The sequence below is a fragment of the Neomonachus schauinslandi genome, chromosome 3 (genome assembly GCF_002201575.2).
Source record: "Neomonachus schauinslandi chromosome 3, ASM220157v2, whole genome shotgun sequence".
Classification (NCBI taxonomy): domain Eukaryota; kingdom Metazoa; phylum Chordata; class Mammalia; order Carnivora; family Phocidae; genus Neomonachus; species Neomonachus schauinslandi.
The window spans coordinates 189517222-189535043 of record NC_058405.1 but is presented as its reverse complement, the minus strand read 5'-3'; the positions used below and the strand labels follow the sequence as shown (position 1 = coordinate 189535043).

Here is a 17822-nt window from a genome sequence, read left to right as displayed (position 1 = left end):
AGGCGTGCGTGCACGCGCACACAGGTGCGCGCATGCAGACGCGTGTGCACAGACACGCACACGCACGCAGGCACACGCACGCACGCACACACAGGCACACGCGTACGCACACACAGGCACACGCGCGCGCACACACAGGCACCCTGACACCACGTGGAGTACACACAGCAGATGCTGCACCGAGCCAGCAGGGAAAGGGCTAAAAGATCACACTGAGAATGTTCTTTTTGTCCTTAAACAAGAGTTTAACGCCGTCCTAAAGGGAAGCCAGGTCAGCTTAGATGTTTCTCATGGATCAGAGCGGGCCGGCAGGGGTGGGGGCGGAGGTCGTCCGTGAACGTGGGTGAGGAGCCGAGGGTCTGAGAACGCTGGTCCCTCGGTGGACGGTGCTGCGTCCTGTCTCTCCCCGGACTGCGTGCAGCACAGAGCGCGGGGCAGACGGAGGAACGGTACGGTGAAACGGAGGGAAGGAGAGGGCTGGGGGCCCCGGGTCGCTCCGTCCTTTTCCGACAAAGCTCCCTCTTTAGGGCTGGTGGGTCATCACGGGTTTCTGTGGAGCACAAATACACAGTTGTGCAAGATGGGTGTGCACACAGACACATGTGCAGACACCTGTGCGCACACACACGAGCATGCACACATGCACAGACACACACGTGGGCACGCAACACAGATATACGAGCGTGCACACACAGGCATGTACACATGCACAGAGACACGTGGGCACGCACACATACAAGTGTACACACACAGGCGAGCATACACGCAGACACACGTGTGCACGCACACACATATGAGCATACACACAGAGTGCACACACACGCACAGACACGTGGGCACGCACACATACGAGCGTGCACACACACACAGGAGTGCACATAGCAACACGCAGACACACAAACACGTTGGTCAGAGGTGCCGGTCAATCCCTGTGCAGTTTCTGCACAGCGACTCTGCCTCTGCTCCCCCAGCTGGGTTAGCGGCACTGGCCTGTCATCAGAGGGGGTGTACGGATGGCAAGTATCCGAAAATGTAAGGCTCTAAAACACAAGGAGCTGTATTCTAACCTGAAAGCATTTAGATTCTCAAGTCCCTGTTGGCCAATTTCTTATTAGTGGTCATCAGCCCTCCGTCTGGGATGGCCCTGCACTGGCCACGGTCCCGACACCTCCTTCTGGTTAAAGTGGGCTCGCGGGCACCTCTACCCTGCGCCATCTCCCCCTACACACGTCCCCTCGTCCCCTTGTTGGGGCGGCCAAACGATGGCGGGGTCACCCACCTCCCTGTGGCCGGCATAAGCTCACACACTTAGGATCAGCCTTTTCGCTGTAGTTGTGCATCCCCGGCGTGAGATGCTTGGAAACCCTTTTTTAAGAATGGAGTTCGGGCGCCTGGGTGGCTCAGTTGGTTAAGCGACTGCCTTCGGCTCAGGTCATGATCCCGGAGTCCCTGGATTGATTCCCGCATCGGGCTCCCTGCTCAGCGGGGAGTCTGCTTCTCCCTCTGACCCTCCCCACTCTCATGTGCTCTCTCTCATTCTCTCTCTCTCACATAAATAAAAAAAAAATTTAAAAAAAAAAAAAAAAAAAGAATGGAGTTCATGGAGAGAATAAAGCGCCGGCAGGAGGTGCGAGTGGAGAGCCACCGGGGTCGTGGGGGTTCGGGCCTTGACTGTGGCCACCGGCACCGAGTCGTCATGCCCATCCCCAGGCTGTGGGCGTGACCTTGAGGTCCTAAGAGATGGGCTCTTCTGAGCTGTCACGGAGCCACGTCTGCGAGGTGCTGCTGGGGTTGCCTTGGGCAGGCAGCGCCCATGCAGGGGGAGCTGGTGCTTTCACCGGCTCTTGAGAGGGGGGGCCAGGACGGGGCACTCTGCAGAGCGCTCTCTCCCATGGAACCTGGGGGGGGGGACAGCCTTGACCCCAGGGGGGACAGCCTTGACCCCAGCATCTGCACATGTGCTTTGCTGAATGACCTTTACAGCATTCGTGAGCTGCTGGGGCTGTGAGGACAGTGTCCTCTCTCTCTCGTGGATGGTCCCCTCCCCCGAGCGTCCTCACTGTCTTGTGGGCGGTCCCCTCCCCTGAGCGTCCTCACTGTCTCATGGGCAGTCCCCTACCCCGAATGTCCTCACTGTCTCATGGGCAGTCCCCTCCCCTGAACGTCTTCACTGTCTCGTGGGCAGTCCCCTCCCCCGAGTGTCGTCACTGTCTCATGGATGGTCCCCTCCCACGAGTGTCCTCTCTGTGTCACGATGGTCCCCTTCCCCAAGCCGAGACCCACCCCAGGGTAAGCGGGGACCCCTATCACTGGTATATTCTGGTACCTTTAAGAAATGTTTTCAATTTTTCTATAAATATTTTGCTGATTTCACTTGTTAGTTTATCCCCATTTTCTCTGCTCTGCAGTCTTAACACCAACACGTAAACCTGACGGGTCAGGGAGTTTCCAAGACGCCTCAGGAGGGAAGAGACAAGCTTACCGCAAAGCTGTGGTTGGCCACCCCCTTCCGGCTGTTGGGGTTTCTCTGTGTCAGGGATCCGCGGTACACCGACTGCCGACCAAAGAAGTCCCCGTCTTTACCTTCAGGGGCACAGAAGCATGTCAGCAGCTGTGCAAACACACTTCTTTCTCCCTTGCCTCGGAGCGAGCATTAAAATCCTCTCTCTCTCCTATCTCTCGGCTCCAAAAATGCTCCCTCGGGCGAAACACAACACAACACGCCATTGCGTTTCCTTTAATTCTTGAAGTGCCACAGGCCTGGGGGGTCTGGGAACCCTGCCCCTCAGAAGAGGGTCCCCCCCCCAGGGCTTCGGTCGTGTAGCTGCGGCATTTGGTCTCACATCCTAGTCAACCGTTTGTGTTCATGGGCACAAGTGAGCAAATCCCGGGTGTCTTCCTCCTCTGGCAGGTGTAGTGGGGGCCCTGCCTGACATGCACCTGCTCTCGGGGGGGGTGGTGCTGGGCCACATCTCCTCTGCCCAGCCCCGTGTCCCTTGACGTCAAGGTGGCAGCTTGACATCAGCCGCGGCGGAGTGTTTACAGCACGGAAATTGGCAGAGGCTACACAGCAGGGCTGAGTGTCGTGTTTTGGCAGGGGGGCTGGCGAACAAGCTCAGGGTTCCACTGTGGGCAGAGAACGAGTTGCCGGGCTTTGCCCCCCTTCCTGCTCCTAAACTCTGTGGAGGGTGCTGCTAACCCAGCGATCCCAGCTACGGGGCAGTGAACCCTTCCCGTGTGGGGACGGACGTCTGGCACACGGGTGAGAAGCCACCCCGCCGAGGCTGGCCGTGGTGACCGGAGAGGAGTGTGGGGACCAGCAGCTGCAGCCGGGCCGTTTAGTCCCTGGAAAGCCTGCCGGCTCCAGGGGGCCCAGGACCAGGTGAGCGGCCTCTGACTGGCCAGGCGCTCGCCCCGTGGCCCCCCGCTGCAACCGTGAGCCTTCACTTGGGTGGTAGCCCCGGGGCCTGCTGGAAGCTCCCCCCGATCCACGGCAGGTGGCCTCGCTGACAAAGTCTGTCACCCCACTCGTGGCCCTGAGTCAGGGATTTGCCTCAAAGGGCCTCGGGACCAGCTCTGTCTCTGGCCTGACCTGCCCGGGTACGGGGAGCTCTGGGGTGCAAAGAGGAAGCTGCACGGAGGAGAGCTGGGTGCAAAGAGGGCTGTGCAAAGATGTCCCCTGAGGAGGTGGTGGAGAATGTTCTGGAGGTGGTGGAGAACCTCCTGGGAGGGGACGCTGCACTTGGCCTTCAGAAGGCAGAGGGGGTAGGAAAGGGAGCGAGGAGCGCTCCGGGCAGAAGGCCTGGCCCAGGCAAAGGTACGGAGGTGTGTGTGCACAGAGCGCTCGACACCCCCATGTGCCTGTGAGGTGTGTGTTGTTCACCCAGGGGTCCCGTGTGGGGCAGAAAGTGAGGGTCTGGAAGGCTGTGCTAAGAAATCCCACTCATTCTGCAGGCAGGTGGGAGCCAACGATTGTTCGGGAGCAGAAGAGGAACAGAGAGAGCTCTGTGTGCTGGGACCGTGGCTGTGGGTGGTGAGGGCAGAGCTCAGATGCAGGGACAAGAGGAGATGCCACGGTGGCTCAGAGGCCTGACACAGCAGCGGAGGGACTGGACCCTGACCTGGGAAAGGGGCTGCTTCCCTCTGTGATCCTCGGGCGGGCTGCAAGGGGAGCAAGACACAATTCCCCGACAGCCCGGCCGTGCACCGTGGACGAGGCAGCCAGGCCTATCACCCTGGTCATGGAGCAAAGTTGATGTCCCGGTCGCCACTAAGACATCAAGGGAAGCTAAATTACCTTCTGTGCTTTGCATGAGAAGGGTGATAAGCCTTAAGCCTTAGAGCAGTTTACAACGCAAAATGTGGAAAATGCCAGCGCCACGCCCATTGCGTGCTCAACCAGGCGGGTTCCAGAACACCAACCCACTGGAATGCTTCCTGGCAGGAGCGGCTTGGGGAGTCGTCCTTCAGGCCCCGGGGGCATGGGATGCTGTGTCCCAGAGATTACACAGAAATGCAGAACCCCCACTGGCCACTTTCACACCCTCGAGCTCATCTCCCAGGCCCTCGGGGTTGAGGGAAGCCGCTAACTCTTACCTTGACTTTTCGGGGAATTACCGAACTTCCTTCTGAGAAGACAGGGCGCTGTCATCACCTAGAAGAAAGAAGACATCTCAGGGCTTCACTGAACTACTGTAATCCTTAGCAACACTGGGAGCTAAACTGGGACTTCTCACGGTTCTTCCAGATTCTAGTGAATCCGGTCAGCTGTCTTCTGTTCTTAGGCAATATCAGAACTTTTGTCAACGTTAAAATACACGGTATCAATAAATGAAGCACCAAACGCCAGAGCATAAAAGAGACGCGTACGTTTGTCAACGGTGGGTGGGAGGGCAGGGAGAGCACGCATCTCAGCCCCGCAGACCTGGGTTCAAATCCAGGTACCCCCCACCCACCCCCGTGATGTGGACGACTGTGTGTCCTCTCTGAACTCATCTGGAAAAGGGGCCACTAGCCCCTTCTCGGGGTTACTGGGAGACTACCTGCTCCTCACGTGTCCCCAGCGCCCATGGCTTTTGTTCCCCATGCCTTCCCTTCACTCTCCCGTTGACAGCCTCTCCGTGATGGCATCGTCCACTCCCTGTTTTGCCTCTCTGGGCACGAGCAGGTGGCCTGACCCCCCTGGAAATCTTCCCAACGTCCGGCCTCCGAGATTCTGCCTGGCTGGTTTTGTGGGCTGCACCTGGAGGCCTGCAGGAGAGGCGTCCGGGGCTGGGCTTCCCTGAGCCGGTCAGGAAGCACCGTGGTCCCCAGAAGAGGGTGGGACGTCAGGGCCAGGGGGCCTGGGCCGAGACCCCTCCGTCCCTTATGGTCTGTGTGATCTCAATCAAGTACGTCAACCTCCCTGAGCTTGGGTTGGCTCATCGGGACAACAGGCTTAATCCCAATGCCTCCTCAACCAGGTTTGTGAACCTCAAATGGAAGAGCAGGAAAAGCACTGTTTCTACCTGTAAAGAGCTACCCAGCGTCCTTATCACGATACACACGTGACCGCGTGTTCGCTATGGCTCCTGGGGGCATCAGGCAGCAGGCAGGACTGGGACTAGACGCCACTCTTTCTGGGACACCGGGGATGGCGCCTCCCACCGCACCTCTAACCGCACCACCTGCACCTTGGAGATCGGGCTCACTCCCGGCTGGCGCCTCCCCTGCACGCTGTGAATGGGGCCACCGTCTCCCACACCCCTGGTCCCCGTGCCACCGCATGTGCCCGGGTTCCTGATGCGTCCACTGCTAGAGCACCTGCATCTCCCAGATGGGGCCTGTCCCCAGGCCGCTGGAGCCCGCCTGCCTGCGCAGGGCCAGGAAGAGCCCGGAATGGACGGCGTCCATGAGTGACGGGCGTGCAGGGGTGCACGCGGCCTCCTTGCCTCCACGCAGGACAACGCCCGGTGCGTCCCTCTGAGCCAAACATACCTTGCGTGGGGTTTGCCTCCTTCCCTCTCTGCCCCACCTTCCCGCTCCCCAGCTGGATTTTCCTGGGTTTCCCCCACAGTCTGACGCCAACCCTGTCCCAGGATGCGCCTCTGAGGACGCCGTCCTGCGGGGCTGGTGGAGCTCACAGTCCGTACGGGTCAGCCCACCACCGCCCGCTCATCCCGCGACTAGAAGAGCCGCCCCGGGCGCCTGGGTGGCTCAGTTGGTTAAGCGACTGCCTTCGGCTCGGGTCATGATCCTGGAGTCCCTGGATCGAGTCCCACATCGGGCTCCCTGCTCGGCAGGGAGTCTGCTTCTCCCTCTGACCCTCCCCCCTCTCATGTGCTCTCTCTCAAATAAATAAATAAAATCTAAAAAAAAAAAAGAAGAGCCGACCCACTCTCTTGCGATGACCCATACCTCCTCCGCAGGGTCTGCATTCGGATCCTTAGGACTCTGGTCCAATCTCCCAGCAAGTCGGGGAAGAAATATCTGAGGACAAGGAAAAAGCCTGTACCTGATGGCTGCTTGTTTGACCCCCGTCACAGGGGGGCAGGCGGGACAGAGGGACGGCCCTTCTCCCTGAACACGGGGCCAGGCGCTCAGGGACGGCCGTCAGCCCCCAGCGCACCAGGTTCAACAAAGTAACACACAGAGTAGCCAGTTAGCTCTGAAGTTCAGATAAACAATGAATAAAGTTTGTTTATAAGTATGTTCCAAGTATCGCACAGGAAATACATACGCTCAAAAATGACGTGTCGTTTATCTGAAGTTCAGACGTACTGGGCATCCTGTGTATCACCCGCAGCTGGACCTGGGGCTCTCCCGGGACCACACTGTGTTCGCCTGCCAGATTACCCCACCGGTGTGACCGGCCTGGGGACCCCAGCTTGACTCTGGGGAGAAGGATGTTGGTCCCAGACCTGCCGCAGGGCTGGGGAGGGGCAGCCCCCTCTCTGCCGTCTCCGGAGAATCTGTTCCAGTCACATCCAGCCAGTCTGGCGGGGCCAGAAGGGAGGCGGCCAGCCAGCCTCTTGGTTTCAGGCCCCGGGGTGGGGAGGGCAGCAGCTGGGGGGCCGGGGTGGCTGGGGCTCTGGGCACAAAGCTGGGCGCCGGGGCCCCTGCACTCACAGGGAGGTTGGATTTCCTCCGGGGCTTTCCCGACGGCTTCACCGAGAGCCCTGCAGCCTGCAAGGCAGCAATCTTGGACTTGATGTTGGAGACCTGGCAGGAAAAAGGACAGACACACGGACGTCACTCTGATGTGCCAACTCGACATCACAGTCCAGGAAGAGAAGCCGCCCGTTCACTGATTTTGTTACAGTCCCCTTAAGATAGGGATCCCGACAGACGTGCTTCCTGGGGGCCCATTTTCATGCATCTTCCATGGTTGTCGGGGAAGGGGCTGCTGTTCCTTGCGGGTCACCCTCCAGACAGGAGCAGGGGGGCTCTGCACACTTTCGGCACATCAGGAAGCCTGGATCCCCCCAGGCATGGCAGGAGGGGCAGTGCCGGGGACCATGTCACCACAGCTCTAAGGGACAGGGCTACACTCCGGGCAAAGGCTTGGCTGGCATCTGGCAGAGCCTGCCTTCCTGACGTCATTTTAAATCGGCCCCCACAGCAGCCAGAGGAAACTTCTGGAAGCAGAAACAAGGCCCCATCACCCCTGTTCTAATCCATCCAACGGCCCTCTGGACTCTGCCCTCCTCTTGGACCTGCCTCCTACCCTCTCCCCCTCAATCCCTCTGCCCCAGGCTCAGGGTTTCACTGCTCCTTCCTGAACATGCCAAGTTCAAGACCACCCCAGGACCTTTGCACATGTGTGCTGTCTTCTTCTTGTAATAACCCTTCCTGAGCAGCCCACCTGGTGGCTCCACCGAGCCACCCTCACTTCCTGTTTGCACAGCTCGCTTCAAGAACTGAGCTCCTTGGCCATTGGCTTGTCCTCTATCTACTCCCACGAAAGCATAAGCCTCCATGAAGGCAGGGGCTCCATCTAAGAATGCGCCAGCTGTGTCTTTTGTGTCCTGCCATTTTCAGGAGTTTGAAATCGTTTGCCGAGCAAGAAGAAATAAAAGAACGCAAAGTCCTTGGGCTGGCTTGTCCCCCTAATGAGCACAGCTCTGGAGACATGCTCCTTACTCCCGGTGGGCACCTGCTAATGAGCAGAAGCGAGCAAGGACCGTGGGTGTTGGCTCCCCTTGCAGCCTGAGGGGCAGACCCTCTTTTCTCTGGGGGTCCCCAAGGGGAGGGCAGGGCAGAGCCCAGTCACCTCGGCTGTCCCTGAGAGACCCTGGCTCTATCCTTTGACCTTTGTACACTATTGATACAACCCTCACCCGAACTCAAGTCCTGGACCCACACTCGGGCTCACAGGATGGCCCTTGTGTCAGAGTCTGGTCCTGAGCCCCAGCGCTGTCCTCAGACCTAAGCCTGCTTCTGAAGAAGCCCCCTCCTGCTAGGACAGGGAGGGGTAAGCGTCAGCATCATTCCTGTAGGGATGAAAACCCTGCTTGCCTCTCACCAAGGCAAATGGGACGAAGACAGGGGTGGTGGGATGGGCAATTCCCACGGAAACCCCCAAGCTCCTATTCCGGAGCTTCGGGTGGGCTGTCTGCAGCCTCCAGAACTTCAGGGCCCACCACGATGCCACTTGGGGAGTCCCCCATCCCCCGGGCCTGGTGCTACCTCGCTCTCCACCTGCTGAACCTCAGAGGCCGTGAGGGCCACTCTGTCCTCCAGCTCCAGCAGCTCGTCTGTGGTCCTGCCGGGCTGCACGAGGTCCTGAGGGTCCTGGGGGGTGGTTTCCTGTCTGTACGCCTGGCCCGCAGCCACGCTCATCTAAGAGAGGGAAGCACGGAACATGACCGCCAGCAGGAGAGATGTCGGGGCCCTCCCCAAGACGGGCCCATCCTATGACACTCTTTCCTCTGAACTCGGGCGGGGCTGGCCGAGGGTTAAGCATCCCATGCAGCTCTTGTTGGGGCCCAGGGCCGACCGTGCGTTGGCCGGCTGCCTGGGGTGGGCCAGTGGCTTAGTCACAAACTCTTGCCTCCTGGGCCCACCTCTGCCCAGGTCCTGCTGAGCCCACTCGGGCGGCCTCACCTCCGGGGCTGTCCCGGGGAGGTCCTTGATGGAGGGGCTCCTGTCCAGGTCTGCCTCTTCCTCCTTGCTCCCCTCCTCCTCGGATGAGGCCCCCTGATCACTGATGTGGCTGGTCAGCTCCTCCAGCTTCTTCCTGAGGGTCTCCTCTTCTCTGTCGGCATCTGTGGGCTCGCAGCCCGTGAGACACTGAAACCCACGAACAGATCTGCGTTCAGCTGGTCATCCGTGTGCACCGTGCTCAGAGGCAGGGCTCTGGGAGAAGTCTCCACCCCTTCTACAGAAGAGCTTGCCCGCAGTGCCCGTGCTGGGGCCAGTCCCGGCCCTCAGAAACCGGGCTCTGCAGGGAGGGGCGCTCCTGGTGATCCTGTCGCCACCCAGGCCAAAGACCCACCTTTTGTGAACCAGACATTGAGCTTTCCCTCGTGGACACTTTTACCATGGGAGGACAGTTCTTCCCTCTGACCCTAAATGGGGCCCCCAAGCCGAGGGACTGGCCGGAGGACAAAGCCACCAGCAGGAATCTGGGGCCCATCACTGCAGAAGCACCAAATTCCCAAGCACTGGAAGGAAAGCTAAGGCCGCCATCCATAACATGACCTGGGAAGGGAGCGTGAAGCACATTTTGACACCGAGAGTTCTAGAATACCAAGCGAAAGCTGGGAGTGGCACCAGAAGAGAGGGTAAGGGAGTGAGCACAGAAGAAGAGGTGACAAATTCAGCGAGCAAGGAAGCTGAATCTGAAAGGGATGATGCATCACAACCAAGGGCTAGCTGTTGTCTTGCCACCACCGCTCCTGATCAGCACAGGAAGGCGCCAGTTCATGATGCCAGGCTGCTCAAACCAAAAGTCATTAGCTGGCAAGAGCCTTGGGTCACTGTGGGCCAGGTAACAACCTCAAGTGACTAAAATTACAACTTCCTCTCCCCCTGAGTCACCAGAGTCTATTAGCGCCCAGACCGAGACCCGAGAAAATCAATTCTTCCGTCTTCTTCCAAGCCCAGCAGGTACGTCTTTCCTGCTGTTATCTGTGGCTCACCTTGTTTTCAGAGGGGAATGGCCCTTGAGGGGCCAATCTGCCCGAAGAAGAACAGGAAGCTGAGAAACGTCAGCACAAGTCTCGGTGAGGACTCAGAGCGGCTGCTGGTAACTGAGCCCCCCTCTGGCTGCACTGGGCAGAGAGGCGGGCATCGATACCGGGCTGCAGGAGTGTGCACAGACTGCTTCTGTCTCCCGGAGAGCACGGTGTGCAAAGGACACGTGGCCGCCACGGCAGACCCCCCGACACGGTCACTGTCAAATGTCACCCCCAGAGTGAGAAAGAAAAGCACCCCAAGACAAGGAACTGGAATGCTCATGTGGGGTTGGAGAAGAGGCAGGAGCTGAGGGGCAGCACGGACCCACGGCCCCTCGCAGGGACCCCTGTAAGAGTCTGCCCTGGGTTTTCCCTGGTGCACCGGGCCTGCTGCCCACTTGCCTTTACATAAAGATGCGAGGGGCACATGCCGGGTGAGATGCTGGTGGAGGTGGAGTCGGAGACGGGCTCTAAGCATGAAATAGGGAATCGTTCAAGGAGGCAGGAAGGATGGCAGGTACCAGTGGGGCTAGATGCCAGGGCATGTATTTTACTGAAAGTTACTAAAGTTGTTAAATTAAAAACTTGCTGAAAATAGACAATTCTAGTCTTTACTGCCGCCTTCTGACTGGGGGCTTCTCTGCCGGCCGTGGCTCTGGTCTCACCTGTCCTGGTCTCACCGCCCCTCCACCGCCGGCCCCCAGCCCTCCTGGACACTGAGCCCTGGTCTGATCAAAGGTCACCTTCCTGTGTAGTGTTTTCCTCACTATTCTGTAAAAGGGGGCTCAGGCCCCGAGAAGTGTGAGCCACCCTGGGTGCAGAATGGTAGATGGCTTTCACTACAGACCTTCTCAGGGCCTGTCACACCCTGCTGTGCTCAGGGCAGGGGGAGAGGGCACTTCTTCCAGAGACGGAGGGTGGGCCCAGAGAACTAGCCTGCTGGCTGTAGGAAGCTTCTGGGTGGCATTCCAGGAAAGAGAGTCAGCTGTGCCTGAGGGCACTGACTCTGGAGAGCGCGAGACTCCACATTTCTGTTCTGCTGACATTGTTGAGCCCAGTCAATTTTAAAACATAAAACATACACCGATTCCTCAAAAGTCATGCAAGGAAGGGCTCCTTCTATCCTTCTATAAGTCTGCTGCTTGTTTTCGGCAAAGCATTTCCTGGGGCTCGGCGAGAGGATGGAGGTTGGAAGAACCTCTAACCTTTCCTACGTCAGCTGAGACTGGGGAGCGGCTGGCACCCCACCTGCCTGTGCAGGTCCTGCCCCATGCGGGCACATATGCTGCTGGGGACAGAGTTCAGCAAAGCCTGGGCCCTGCTGGGCAGCTCCCCTGGTCACCGATGGCTGTGGGCCGTGCTGGTGGAGTGACAGCCAGGACTTTTAGCTGGTGGTGTGCGCTGTGGCTGTGTCAGACCCGCTCCCCCTGGGTCGTCTGAGTGCACAGAGGGTAAGGGGCTGGGGAAGGCCCTAGCTCCCTGCAGAACAGCCCCTCCCAGCTCTGCCCCCCTCGCCTGCCCCTCGGTCCCCTGCCCCTCCCGCCTGCTTCTGGAACCGCATCAAGCACAGTTGCACGCATCCCAGCTGCTTCCTGCCTTTTCTGAACACGCTCAACATCGGTCAGCCCTTCCACCTGAGAGCCCAGAGCTCAGCCCCTGGGTCCCCTGAGGGGAGGCTCCCCAGGCGCATCCCCCACCCCTCAAACCTCCCTGGGGGAGGGTCCCGGGAGGAGCTCTGTGCCATGCATTAGAACGTGCATCAGGCCCGGCTCCTGAAAATGTGCCTGAGACCAGCTGTGGCTAAGCTACGTCCGAGATTCTCCATCCAGAGCGGGGCCCTCCTGTCAGTTTCCTGCTTCCAGTCACTCACTTACAGACGGCCCCAATCCCACGATCTCCTCCGTAGGAGTTGGGCCTGACCCGGGTCTTTGGTGAGTCTGTATCAGGCTAGTGGTCATGCTGTCCTCGTATGAAGCACTGTCGTCTTCCCCCAGTAAAGTGTACTTGCTCAGACCTAAATCTGTCTGTAAGTGGGACCATGGTTTAAACTCAGTAAAGGGAACCCGGGGTACTCAGAGGAACCCTGTGGTTTAGGTCATAAATCAGGCTCTGCAGTGTGAGGGAGTCGCACTCCTTTAACAGGTGTTACGTATTCTAAGTTAAATTTTCTTAAACTCTGCATGACGTCTGCTAAAGGTATAAAAGGAGTATTTCCTCCTCTTGTCAATGACAGAACACTTGATCCAGTATAAAGTATTTGCATCCAAAGGAATCAAGCACTGATATGAGCTACAATATGGACAGACCTCGAAAACGTGACGCTGCGTGCAGGAAGCCAGACACGAAAGTCACGCAGCGAACGCTTCCGTCTAGATGCAACGCCCAGAAGAGGCGAAGCCCGGAGACTGGAAGCAGGCTGGTGGCCGCCCGCGGCCGGAGGGAGGGGACGGGGAGCGACTGCTCACGGGATCAGTTTCCCTTTGGGCCGATGACGTTTGGGGACCAACAAGAGTACGACACTGTGAATGTACTAAGTGCGAGTGAATGTCCACTTCAGGACGCTGAATTTTACGTTCTGTGAATTTCACGTCGATAGAACAGTGGCTATTTTGAAGATACCACACACGCGTCTGCTACGTAGGCTTGTGCAAACGAGCAGTTTTAAAGCACTGGAAGCTCTGATGTCTCCGACATGACTTGGCGTGAAGGTAAAAAGCCTCCACCCAAGGCAGCAGCAAGAAGGAACTGTTCGCAGCTGCCTTACCTGGCTCTGGGACGGGGCGTGGCCTCTCCGTCTGGAACGGCAGGAGGCCGCACTGGGAGCCCGGGTGCTCTCGTCATCGGAGGTGTCCACGGCGGCCAGATACCGGGAGGGGAGCTGCTCACTCCCGATGGCGCTCGTCCCTTTGGAGTGAGAGTGGGATCGAGTTACGCAGAGCGAAAAGCTGGAAGCCAGTGGACACGTTTTTCCCAATAAGGGAAAACGAGAGATGAGGGAAACCGCAGACGTGATTACAGCCCCCAGAGGGGACGGAGCCGAGAACCTCAGATCAAAGTCGGAACGGAGCAATGGCGAGCCCTCACATGGAAGCTTCAGGAACCAGGCCCCTGCCTGGCACTCTCGGTGGGGCCAGGGGAGCAGAGAGGTACATGGTCGGCGGGAGGATCACAGTGCACCGCATTCCACCACCGGAACCCGTGTGCCCGGAGTGTGGCCCATGCAGGGCCCGGGGAGCGTCCGTGAGTGGAGGGGACGTTGGGAAGTCTTTCCACATTGGTCACTACGGGCTTTTTCTCATGCCTGACTTTATGTGGATCCGGGTCACCCACAACGTGCCTGGAAATGCTCATCCTGGGCTCCAGGTGCAGGGGGGGATGCTCACTATCCCCACGGCCTCACCAAAGGTCCCCAGGGCTCCAGGCAGCCTGGATGGCACCGCACACACCACCCTGGGAGGTGGTGGGGGGGAAGGAGGTGTGGCCGGGGCTGACCACACGGGAGCTCCTGCACCAGGGAGTCACCGTGCACAGCCCCTTCTGTCCTCGACGGCACCAGCCCCCACTGGCTCGGTGAGTCTTGCCAAGCACCTGAGCGAGCTTGGGAGAGGGCCCCGAGCTCCAGTGGGACTCCAGTCCCAGGCCCCGCTGGTTTCCGCCTGGGAGACCGCACGCTGAGGACACAGTGAGGCCGTGCCCCGGCTCCCGGCCCCAAGGATAGATAGGATGGAGGTGCGCTGTTTTAAGCCGATAGGTTTGTGATACTACGATCTCGTTTAGGGTCTACAACCATGCCACACGATAGGCATGAAGCCTTCTTCACAGTGAGGAGAAACCGAGTCACAGTGGCTAAGCAGGTGGATCGAGTGGCATGCCACGTTCCACCAAACCTCAGATGGCACACCTGCGGGTTGTCTGACGCATCTTGAGACAACACTGCCCGTCAAACTCCTACATGTCCCCGTGAGACACTCCCAGTTTAAGGGATGAGATGAAAGCTGTGCTGGTTGATCAGAAACGCGGTCTCTCCCTCCCTGCCCGCCGCCCTGTCCATGTCCTCGGGTGGGGTGGGGTCACGGGGGGGGGGGGGGGGGCACAGATCCTGTGCACGTCCCTGTTCTAGGACTTGTTCAATATAGATTCATTTATTCACTGTTTAGGGGGAATTAAAGCCCCATGTTCCTCCCAAAATGCCTCCAGCATCCTGATCAGCCTGTGGACCATGAGATTATGGTTCCTATAATATAATATGAAAGAAAAACAGAAAGGGGACCTATTTCCTGGCAGACGGTGTCTTAACCACTTTTCCCGGCAGCTAGCCCCATGCGGCGGCCACGTGGGGGCTCGTTAGCGGGAGGGCCGGGCTGCCTCTGTGGTCTCATCTGCTCCTGCATCCGTAGGGTGTCTGAACTCCTGAACCCACAGGGCACAGGAAACGACAGCAATTCAGGATTTCATTACGAAGCACACTGTCTGACAACAAAATTAAACTGAGCAAGTCTAGGTTCTCAGCACTTGCAGACCTCGCGATTCAAAGCTGGGAGCTGGTGGTGGACCAGGGGAAGCAGTGCCCAAACGGAACCTGCCCCACCTGTCCCCAAGTGTACTGTCCGTCCATAAGTGCGTCGCCTGTCCCCAAGTGCACTGTCCCTAAGTGCACTGTCCGTCCCCAAGTGTACTATGGGTCCCCAGGTGCAGCATCAGTCCCCAGGCTTGGACCTGCCCTGTCCTTTGATCAGGATGGTTGGTCCAGGTGACCAGTGATCCTAATCATTTCAAGGACACCTGCACGTCCCTACCCGGAGCCAGTTCAGTACCCTCCCTATGGCTGGCAGCGAGCTGTGTGGCCAGCTGAAGTGCTAATGCTGGGACTTCTGAGTGTTACAAGAGCAGCGCCCAGCCTTGGGGGGCGGGGAGCAGGTGTGGATGGCGTCTACCAGGACCGCACATGCCGGACAGTGCGGTGAAGGAAGGGGTTGCTATCAACCGGCCAGGATGTCTGCACAAATCAGGGCAGTGGATGGGTTTTCCATGGACCGCTTCCCCCATGCAGAGCCCATCAACGGACCTACCAGCTGTGGCAGGAGTCCCTGGGGCTGTCATGCACGACTCTCCAGGGATGCAGAGCTCAGTGAGGGTGTCCTGTCCCTCAGGTGAGAGGCCGTCCGTCTGCTCTTCTGGACGGGGCTGGCACCCAGAGGCGCTGACATTGGCCTCCTCCAGGACCGTGGCCTCCGGGGAGGTGTCCTTTGCATGGGGTTCATCCATGAAGGCCTGAGCACATGGGACCTGCCAGGTGTGTGAGGTTTTACTAGGAGGGGCAGCTCCTTGGCATGTAGGTCTTTCCATCCCAGTCTGGAGGGTTTCCAGACATCACTGAGCAAACGCTAGACACCCCTCAGCTCTGGCCCCTTGTGATTCAGTTCCCTTTACTTCCAGAAATCCTGCTGAAAGCCATTTACTGCCTACTCTGTCCCATGTGTCTGTGGAAGGCTGGGGCTCCCCAGACCCTGAGCCACTCATCGTACAAAGGAACACATCTGACAGTCTTGGGGGCTCCGACCCACCTAGAGACTGAAGCCCTGAGGAGGCGGATGGGAAAGTTATTTTTTTGGGGGGGGTGCCTTGTTCTAACTGCATGCACCTTAATACTCCCAGAAAGGGAAGAGGGAGTGTGGGCAGGGCTCCCGGGGGGCCCCTCGGCTGCAACCCCAGCACCTCCTCCTCTACCCTTCCTCAGGCCGGCAGAGGGTTCTCTCTGTTGTGCCCTCGTCCCCAAGGAAGCAAGGTGCTGAAGGCTTCTGGAAGCCACATGCCCCAGCTCCTTTCCAGCTTGAGGGGGGCAGGAAGGAGGCAGTCCTCAGGCCCTGGAGGCCGCAGGGGCTGGTCTTGCAGCGGGAGCAGGCTTGTGGCCCAAAGACCACTGCCGTGCCAGCCCACTGCCCTGCTGTCCTCCCCCCAAAGTGGTCTGTGGATCAGCCTGGGCAGATGCATCCCTGCCCCCGCTCTGGCCTGGACTCACCAGACGGGCGCCCAGGCACATGTCGGGCCCTGAGTCCAGGGCAGATGCCGGTTCCCTGGCCTGCCCTCCTGAATCACAGGGTAGAAGCCTTACTTCTGGGACAAGCAGCCAGCCCGGATCCCCGGCCCCTCATTTGTCCAGGCTTGGTTCCCAACCCGCACTCCCCTTCTCCAAGCTGCCAGACCCATCTCTGCAGAGATGGGGAGTGTGGAGCTTCTGGATCCTGTGCCCCCAGCCCAACTCTCCCCTGGCCTGTCGTGCCCTGATGCCTGCTATGGCCATCGGAACCCTTCCCGGAGCGCCGTCCCCCACCTGGGGCCTGAGTACCTGTCGCTCAGGTTATCCCGGGAAGGACGGGGGCAGAAACCAGAGCCCACTGACCTGTAGGCTGTCTGTGGCCGCTGGGACTGGGGACGAATATGGGGGGTGACTGCCAGACCAAGTAGAGTCATCAGAGTCTGCCTCAAAGTCCAAGTCGTGAATAGAAAGGCGCTTTTTCTTAGCAGGTGCAGATGTGGGCAAGAGGAGGAGAGTCGGGGTCAGCTTGACAGAGAGGACCAGGGGCCTCTCCACCCTGGGCAGCAGGGTGGGTGCCTCCAGGGGCACATCCACTTCCTGCACTAGAAACAAACCCAAAGGAGCTCGAAGGCAGCTTCAGGGGGCCCAGAGGGCTCCCCCTCCAAATCCCCTGCAAGAGCTGCATCCTCAGCATCTCTTAGAGTGAAAGGAAACACCTGCTCAGCCCGAGGGGCCTACGGCTGCCCGGATGTGCTAAGGACACAGGTCCCGGAGCACTGCAGCCTTGGGGTGAGGGGTGGGCAGGGCGGCAGTCTTCTCTAGGGCTGACAGGTACCCTTGAGAGGTGTTGGGCGGGGAGTTCAGGCAAATGAGGGGCACCCACAGTGAGGCCACAGAGGTGGGGGAGAGCTCCATGTTGTTCAGATGAAATCCTCCCTCACGATAACCTTGATCCTTTAAAGGTACTGTATAGGGAATATTCCAGACACTGGCTGGTGTTCTTTAAGCTCACCGAGTGGCAGGAATACAATTTTCTCACTGTAGACTGGCCAGACCTGGTCGGTGTTGAATCTCATGGACGCCGGCCTCCTCCCGGTGTCTCCAACTAAACTCCTTGTCCCTCCCCCCCCACCCTGCTCTCCTTCCGTCACACACCCCCCAAAACCCCAGGGCATACTCTGCTTGTCAATCACCAAAAGTAAGTTACAAAGTAAGTAAAGATGGAAATAAATACTAATAAAAGCAAGGCTCGTGGCTGGCTATGAAGAAAAGTAAAATGTTCATAGAGGGGAGTCTAAAGGGGTTCACTTCCCTGAAAGATGCCAAGGCCATCTTGGAGGACAGCAGCGTGCCCTCTGGGGCCCCTGCCTGCCCTCACAACCTCACGAGCCTGCCCCCAGGACCCTGACTGGACGGGTCAAGCAAGCTTCCCTGCAGGCTCCGTCTCCCCCACACCTTGCTTTAGGGTTTCTTATAGTGACACCACGTACTGAAAACATGATCCTATTTGGTGCTCAGTGTCTCAGAGACTGTCCCGGCATGGCAAAGGAGGCAGGGTCTTTGTGCTCATGCTGTGGGAACTGGCAGAGTCAAGGAGAGTACTGAGATTTTTAGGACATCAGAACCCC

At 58.8% G+C, this 17822-nt stretch overlaps 1 protein-coding gene across 1 annotated transcript in view; it reads right to left on the bottom strand.

Moving 5' to 3' along the window:
- Positions 1 to 238: 238 nt before the first annotated feature.
- MLPH (melanophilin) overlaps positions 239 to 17822 on the bottom strand; it is a 40649-nt gene continuing 23065 nt past the window's right edge. Inside the window, exons 6-15 of the mRNA XM_044913458.1 lie at positions 16558 to 16674; positions 15227 to 15428; positions 12922 to 13061; positions 9085 to 9270; positions 8668 to 8820; positions 7108 to 7200; positions 6391 to 6468; positions 4597 to 4654; positions 2483 to 2583; positions 239 to 550 (exon numbers count right to left, since the gene is read on the bottom strand). Coding sequence (XP_044769393.1) covers positions 524 to 550; positions 2483 to 2583; positions 4597 to 4654; positions 6391 to 6468; positions 7108 to 7200; positions 8668 to 8820; positions 9085 to 9270; positions 12922 to 13061; positions 15227 to 15428; positions 16558 to 16674 — 1155 coding nt within the window. The 3' untranslated portion in view covers positions 239 to 523. The remainder of the gene's footprint in view (positions 551 to 2482; positions 2584 to 4596; positions 4655 to 6390; positions 6469 to 7107; positions 7201 to 8667; positions 8821 to 9084; positions 9271 to 12921; positions 13062 to 15226; positions 15429 to 16557; positions 16675 to 17822) is intronic.